Below are 8,159 nucleotides of genomic sequence, written 5' to 3'. Positions count from 1 at the left end.
TTAGAACAGATACAAGGGAAAGGAGACCTGCCTTATGCTTTCTTGTGAAGCTCTAGTGCAAGCAAGTTTGCTTCTTGTTGGAGAAGAACTGCACTGTGTACTAGTCAGCAGCAGAGACAGTAAGGTGTACTTCAGTGCTGTGTCTGTAAGGCATTGAATTTACTATTTTAAAAAAAGCATTATCCTTCATATTAGTATTCAGGACTTGACTATACATGTAACTGAAGTCAACTATACATGGACAAAGCACTATTGTAATTTGCTTGTTCTAATTTTGTTGTGCCTTGTATTGTCTGTTTGTGGAAGTGCACTCATAAAAGGATCTGCATGTTGGTCCCTCTGGTGAAATGGAGTGCTGTTTTTTTGGTAAGGAGGGATACCACATGCAGACAGCCATGTTCCCTTTCTGACTGATACCGTTTTAAAGCAGACACCCATACAGGGGCACAGGGGATTGAGACTGTGTGGTAGGTTTTTTTGGAAAAACTTAACACAAAAAATTAATGCAAGTAGGAGCAAGTAAAATTATAACAAAGTTCTAATTATGGACATTGTATGAACACCTATTCCTTTTGAAACTTGTGGAAGAGAAGTGATTCAGCTGCTGCCTGAGAGTGTTACTTCTAGTGGCTAAAATGTTTGTCTTTTACCTTCTGTTGCACATACTTGTTACAGGACTAGCATTTTCCCTTCCTTATTTTGCTGGGGTATAAATGATAAAATGAGGTACCTTGTAGTAAATTGGACTGAGATTCAGATTCTGACATGTCTGATGGTGGAATCTTTCCCTAGTGCACTGAAGATGAAGGAAAAAAGTCTTATCTTTCAGAGCAGAGGAAGCATAGTGCCTTTCTTAGTAACAACCTTCAGATTTGACTGTAAGGAGTGTCTGCACAACGGATTCATCTGTGAAAAGTGCCATCTTCAGCACCTGAGCCCAAGATAAATATAATCTCAGATTTTCTAGGAATGCTAAGCAAAAAGCAAGTAGCTTAAGTAAGCACCTCCTACATGCTTTCTCCATAGTGGTTTTGACAGCCTGACAGTCTTTTGAAAATGTACTGGCCCATCATTTTTTGAAGTTGTGTTAAAATTTTAGTGTCCTGTCCCCTCTAGAGTGCCATGTATCATCCCCCCACACCCACCCCCCCAAAAAAGGAAGACATCTAGGTACTTGAAACAACAGATATTTTAATATAAGTGAAGAGTAGCAATGTCAGTTCAGTACAAGTTTGTAGTGCAAACAAAAGTTGTCCTTGGAAGAACAGTAAGTTTTGTAAACTTAGTTTCAGTTGTCATACCAACACTTTATTGTTCAAAGAAAAAAAAAAAACAAACCAAAAAAACCAGTTAACATAACTAGTGTGCCTTAGAGTTTATCAAACTGCATAAAACATACAAAAATATTTCTCTGAATGCATAGACTTACTGTTATTATTACAGTCAGATCATGATTAAAGTTTTAGTCTTATCACATTAACAATTATTCTTGGTGGAAACTAGAGCAAATAAAGCTTTTTTTTAAACCAGCTGCTCCTGTAGCTGAATGTTCAGTAATTAGTGGAGGCAGTCTTTATGCTGATTTCCTAAACAAAGGAACTGAAAAGAAATTAGGTACTCTTAATTTTGAGCCATTTAACTACTACTGTTTTTCAAACAGTTATTGCACATAATGTGAACTAGCCTCCAAGCTATGCTGAAAAGATAAATGTACAATTGTTAAAATAAAAACTCCTTTCCTGTCCTACAAGAAAAACAAAGTGGGAGCCATAGTTAGGAAATTTTACTTCATACTGTGTCACAGTCTCGAGCTTACCAGGAGTTGAATTGGGCTTTAAAGTAGCCCAGCTCCTGGATAGAGAAGGGCCAGGCCTGAGAACAGGGAGTTAGCAGAGTTTAAGTAACTGGTAAGAGGTTATATGGAGCAAGCGGGAAAGGATGATAATTATTTTGAATGCACTAAGCAAAAATTTTAAGCTTAAGTAATGTGATACAATCCTGAACCCAGAGTCAAGCGTCTCTTCTGCTGGCAGAAGGGGTTTCTATGTTCTTCAGACATGCGTGCTTTTACTTACCTCACTTGGAGGAGCCACTTCAAGGATAAAGCATGTGTGCTGCAGGAAGCTAAGATAGGGTGGCAGCCATGCTGCTCCTACCAAAACATGTTGATTGTACTATTTATGGTCTGAATGTCAACACTACAATCCAGATCAACAACAACAAACGCTGCATTACCTGTGCATAAACTCTGCTCTAGTGCAGCTTAATAAAGCAGAGATGGAAGGAAAATCAATACTATTGGGGGTGGGGGTGGGGAAGCAGCTCAAGTCCAGAAAAATACAAATCCCTCACTCCTCCACCTACCCCAGTGCCCAATTAAGGTTTTTGGTGCAAAGGTCATCATTGTAGTTTTTGGTACAAAAGAAAACAAAAAGCCTCCTAAGGTGTGACTTTGCAGACTAGCATGTTAACAGGAAAAGCTGCAGGCTGTTAATACGTCAGCAATGCTGTGACTTAAATACTTTGTTCGGACTGAAAGGGAATGACGTCAAGGTGTGTTTTAATAATGACTGACTTCTGCCATTCATAAAACCACAGATGGATGTTTTCATTACTGACTTGCTTAAGTGCAAGTTAAGCAGTCTGTAGCTTAACCAGAGTCTGGGTTGGGTTTTTTTCCCCCAAAAAAATCAGTTGAAAGCACCTGGAGGCATTCAGCCCTTTTGGTACTCACCTGGCTAAAACTTCGGACACTTATGTAAAGGTGATAGTAGACTGTGCAACGTGTAAAGTTACAGGTTATTTATTTGCTAATGGTGGATGTTTCCAGTTTAGTATGGCTAATCAAGACCATGGTATGCTCCTTACAGTTGTGATACCTCAAGAGTATACTGTTGTGCTTCTGCTCCTCACACAGCAGAAGCTAACCACACGTCCTGTAACTGGTCTGTGAGGGTGGGCCATAAAGAAGTTACCCACCTTAACAGTACTGACTTTTGGTGTCAGTAATGCATAGTCTCCTCGCATCGTTGGGAAAATAAATAAATAAAACCATGGACAGAGATTTGTGATCTCCTCCCTCGCTCCTGAAACATAAGGGCTTTCTTTTGAAAGGGCACTTTAACTTGCTTTGTGACTTAAATGCTCCTTAATTAAGAGAGGGGCTTCCATATTTTTTTTGTGGAGGTGGAGGGATGCCATCACTTAAGTTACAGTATTCTCATATGGGAAGGAAACATTTAAACGTGGACATTCTTACTCCACTTAATTTTCAGCCCCGTGAAAATTTTTCTTGTCACTTCAGAGCATTAAATATTTCTATCCCCAGCAGGCAAGACAACACATCTGGGTAAGTCTTTGTGAAGGGGCAAGAGATTAAGGACTTGCAAGTTTTACATTTTTAGAGAGCAACTGTTCATTGTATGCCAGATACCCTCTGATGTTTAACTGAATCCGGAAGTTTAAAAACTATATATATATACACACACATACACATACACACACACACACACGATTTCCTGAATCTCTTCTCCATGAGTCTTATTTGGTCAAAGCGTGGGAGTACTCAACATACTTGTCATATCAATAATTAAGTCTTTCCTGCCCTCTGTTGCCAAATACAACCAATAAACTTCATTGAAATACATTGGAAGCATGTGATTTTAGTAGACAAATGAGGTATCCCTTATCTGAATACAGTATCAAGTAAAAAAATAAAAGTAAAGGGGATATTAAATACAAAAGATAAACTATTAGTTAAAATAGTAACCCTAACAATAACTTAAGGTTTTACACACGCTTAATTCACTGCCTTCAAAAGGCAGCAGCATATAATTACCAGGTTTTCGTACAGTAGATGTATCTAGAAGAGTCAGTAAGTCAGCTTTGATGCTCTGCTGTTGTAGCACGGTCTCTCAGTCAAAGTTGATGCAGCATTTCTGAAAGGAGAGCTGTCACTTTTCACAAGAACTAACTCCAGCTCTTGGAAGTCCTGAAGTCTGGCGACATCCTTGTCCTTTCAAAGAACAGACAGAACTATGCATTCCTTCTAAACATATCTGGTTATTATTATTTATAATAATAGCTGAAGGAAGCAAAAACTAAAATGCCAGAGAGGTCACACTCAATAAGAATAAATGAAAGCAAAAAATCCTACCAGTATATGCTCTTTCTTTCAAAGCATGTTTGGTTTTTTTTTCTCCTTCAACTGTACATTTTTTTCTCCTTGAACCTCATTATGATTTGACTGTGTTTGTGCATGTCACTTAACTAAGAGTTGTGACCAAATGCATTTCATTTACAGACCTCCACAATAGGTATTTTTGGAACAGAAGAGCATGTTCATTTGTTAACAGCCTTATCTTTAAATGATGCACATGCCAATTTGTGGGTTTTTCCCCCCTCACTGTTTGTTCTTTTTAGGCAAGCAAACAGTGAAGTAGTGCATGGCAGTTATGTTAAAAGCACACTAATGCACCATTTCCGATATATTAAAAAAAAAAAAAAAATGAAGCTGTAATAGTTTTGTGCACTTTAGGAGCTGAAATAGTCTGTCTATTTTGACAAAATATTTTTAAGTAAGTTATGATGAAGTTTTAAGTCCAACATCCTCTTGAATTTGCGAGCTTAAGTCAGTTTTTGGTTTTTTAGCAAGGCCATGTTTTGCCCATCTTTTTACAAAAATACCTTCTCTGATGTCTGCAAAGTGCAAAGTCAAATTAATCTCCAATTTCAATTCTTACCTTTCTTACTAGTGTATTAGGTAATTTTCTGATCTTCTCTACTTGTTCCGGATTAACACCCAATTCACAGCAACTCACTCGGAGCAGATCTTGATAGGTCAGTTCTTGTCTGTCCAGTTCAATTTCAATGAAGTCATTGTCTCTGAGGTTCTGGACTCTCACCTTCAGCACAAGTTCTGATTGAAAAAAAGATTAAAAGGATTTTTTCCTCAAATAAAAAAAAAAATCAACCCAAGCCTAACATTGAAGTATTTACTATTACCTTTTGAATTCAGGTTTTATAATACAATACCTATTATCTCACTGAGAAATACTGTACAGTTAATAGAAGCTTCCATTTCAACAGCAAGAAATACACAGGGGAACCATGTTTACAATGTTAAAAATCCGATCCATCCAGTCACAAAGTCGTTACCAGAAATGCATTTGATGCTATATTACATAGTGCAAAATTTGAATTTTTATGTTGCTTGGACTGATCTTTCTGTTGGTTTGCAAAGTATTACTATGTTTAAAATACAGTATAACAGTTATTTTACTTAGCAGGGCAGAAAAAAATAGTTCTGGGTACTTTTGGCCGAAGAATTCAACATCTCTGCCTCTATTCCACGAGTCTGAAAATAGAATGATTCTTTATCTTTCACCCATTAATAAAAATATGGAACCAAAATACAATAGACGGATGGGAAATTACTCTTCATTACCTTGCATGTTATATGGGAAAGTTCCAGTAAAGAAAAAGGGCTGAAACGTCGGCGCGGGACCTGTAGGTGAACTGTCGCTTTGCAGAGGTACAGCCTGTTTGGATGCTACCGGAGAGAACAGACCTCTGCTGTGAGGCAAGGGCGGCTGGCAAACGGGGCCGTTCTGTACTTCAGGCTTGATGGATTTTGGTGCTGCGATAGTTGCTGACGGGGCGGGCAGCTGTTCTGCAGCGTCTAGTGCGGGGAAATCATCTTCGCTGTTGCATGACGTAGGTGTGCGTATGCTTTCAACCTGAGTTGCTGATGAACAAGGACTAGTTTCACACTGGGAAGCAGAAGAGGTGGAAGCACTTTCATTCTGGGATTCTGCCAAGCTGTCTGGAATGCTTTCTTCAGTGTAAACGTAAGGGAATGGCGGGTTGGCCAAGTAGTTTGCAACAATTGGCAAACTTAAATCCTTCACTCCTTGACATTCAGGTTCTTCCTCTATTAATGAAGTTCAAAAATGGGGGGTAGGGGAATGGAGAGAGAAAAAAACCCACCACGTTACTGGATAGATCTTTCTCATTTTGAATATAGTTAGTTTTCCATTGTGTCTTAAAACTACATCACATTCTGAGGTAATCAAAGGATGATACTAATGTATCATAAGCATGTAAGACCTGGAAAGCAAGTAGCTGTGAAATGAAAGAAAAATCTACAGATTTCTACAATGTATTGTGTTTTTTAAAAGCAAAGTGGGAAAAAAATAACTGTATGACCCGTAGTTCTTCACTAAATCTCATTTTACAATGGTTTTAATAACACTGCTGTAAACAGTTTATTATGACCCATGCCAACAAATGAAACAGAGTATTTCTTCAGGTAAGTGACAATTTGATAGAATACTCAAGCCAACTCTTCTCTGGCTTAAATGACTGCAGTAAATGACATTCTTGCCTGACTGAGGATTACAGGACATTAATATTAATGTCGAAGCAGTTCAGAAATATTGCTCAATAGCACTACACTTCCAGAATAAAAAACATTTAGGAGAATATAAGTGATAAGTGTTTATTCCCCAGGAAACACATGAAAGCTTAACGGACAGAAAAATGAGGCAACTATGAACAGCGTTCATTCACGCACGGTCTTGACAGTTTAGATTTTTAAAAACAGAATGCAAGTCATTTGCCATGAACTAAGTCCAAGAGATGAGCACCTTGCTCAAAGAAAACAAAAATGCTCATGCAAAGAACATGGCATTCCTTCAGTTGTGGCTGTTGTCACCTTACTCGTGATTTAGCTGCAACTTCATTTAAGATAACTGCACTGTTGATGTAAGAGTATGTAATTGTGGAGAGCAATTTAAGTGCAATTCGCAGAAGAGAGAAGATCAACATTTCCAAAGGTGAAGCACTTAAAAATTTTAATCTGGAGCACAGTACCTAGATGCTGGTGGAAATAGGCACTGGCAGTGTTCAAGGAGTGTCACATCCATCTAGGTTTGCTGTGCATATGAAAAGTGTAAGATGACAGAATTATGGGGCAAAAAATTAATCATACTGCAAGTCACAGTATAACAAAATGCTCAGAAGCCTTAAATTCTGAAATGCTGCAGTTGTTTTGAGTGGATTTCTTATGGTCAGACAACAGTCAAATTGTACAATTCTGAAAGCCTCCGTTTGCAGCCTGCATGCTACCTTTTGCTTAATGAGAGCAAATGGGACTGCAGCAGCACACTTCCCAAAGTATACAGCTCTTCAATCTCTTGATGACGCAGGTCAGAATAAAAGGCCTTCCCACCTGAAATCCCCAAGTCTATTTCCCCGAGTATGAATTACAGTTATAAATCAGCGCTATCTAATGAGATACAATAGTCCTAGGCAAAGTTTTGTCAATCTACTGCCTCAGATAAAAGCACTAAAAATGCTTTTCTCTTTAGACCAAGAATTCTAGATGACTTTTAAGATGGGAACGGTACCTCCCAAAATCTTCCGGATGTCTGGTTTCGAAGTTAGCTGTGCAGCCAGCTCTCCTTTAGCTGTGAGGATCTGCTTATCTGCACCAGCACCCAGCAGGCAGGACACCACTTGAGCATGGTTCCGCTTACAGGCCCAGTGCAAACAGGTCCTGCGGGGAAGGAAGCAGAGGGATTGTGCCGTCAGCCTCAGATCTGTATCGCCCCGGCTCCTCCTAAGATGCCCATCCTAATTCACCTGAGTTGCATGTAGAGCGACAATAAATAACCGGGAATAAAGTTTCCTTCATTGCATCACTTTTTAAAAGCGATGAATCTACTGTAAGTTCTGCAGGGCAAGGCCCTCCTTTGCCTCGCTAGAGCTTAAAGAGGGAGTCTCCACCGCTGTCCTAACTGTGTTGGTGGACACAGCGACTTCAGAAGAGGTCCTCCAGCAAACCCGTAGTGACGGGTGGAAGGAGGGTGGCCTCCTTTTATGATGATCCTCTTTAGGAGTAAATCTCAAAGCCTCCCGAGATTAGCATTTCCTTTTTTGTCAACAGGAAAACTAAGAAACAGGAGAGCTGCGCCCTCAAAGCAGCTCTCCCCTAGGTCTAAGGAGGGGTGCCCAGCCTCACACGGGGACCCCCCCAGCCCACCACACGTCTGCCCCAACACCCCGTGCAAGGCAAGGGCAGGGCCAGTCCCGCCCCCCTCCCTCCCCAGCAGGCAGCCGGGCCCGACAGCAACCCCGAGCTCCGGGCCTGCCTCCGC

The 8,159-nt window shown here is 39.9% G+C and overlaps 1 protein-coding gene across 1 annotated transcript in view; it reads right to left on the bottom strand.

Moving 5' to 3' along the window:
• Positions 1 to 1,307: 1,307 nt before the first annotated feature.
• Positions 1,308 to 8,159, bottom strand: part of LOC104838807 (ankyrin repeat domain-containing protein 40-like) — a 9,381-nt gene continuing 2,529 nt past the window's right edge. Inside the window, exons 3-6 of the mRNA XM_010578751.1 lie at positions 7,410 to 7,558; positions 5,447 to 5,932; positions 4,743 to 4,918; positions 1,308 to 4,015 (exon numbers count right to left, since the gene is read on the bottom strand). Of these exons, the coding sequence (XP_010577053.1) occupies positions 3,872 to 4,015; positions 4,743 to 4,918; positions 5,447 to 5,932; positions 7,410 to 7,558 (955 nt within the window). The 3' untranslated portion in view covers positions 1,308 to 3,871. The remainder of the gene's footprint in view (positions 4,016 to 4,742; positions 4,919 to 5,446; positions 5,933 to 7,409; positions 7,559 to 8,159) is intronic.

Source organism: Haliaeetus leucocephalus, unplaced genomic scaffold, assembly GCF_000737465.1.
Source record: "Haliaeetus leucocephalus isolate CR32 unplaced genomic scaffold, Haliaeetus_leucocephalus-4.0 Scaffold646, whole genome shotgun sequence".
NCBI classification, from domain to species: domain Eukaryota; kingdom Metazoa; phylum Chordata; class Aves; order Accipitriformes; family Accipitridae; genus Haliaeetus; species Haliaeetus leucocephalus.
This window is presented reverse-complemented; position numbering and strand designations above follow the sequence as displayed.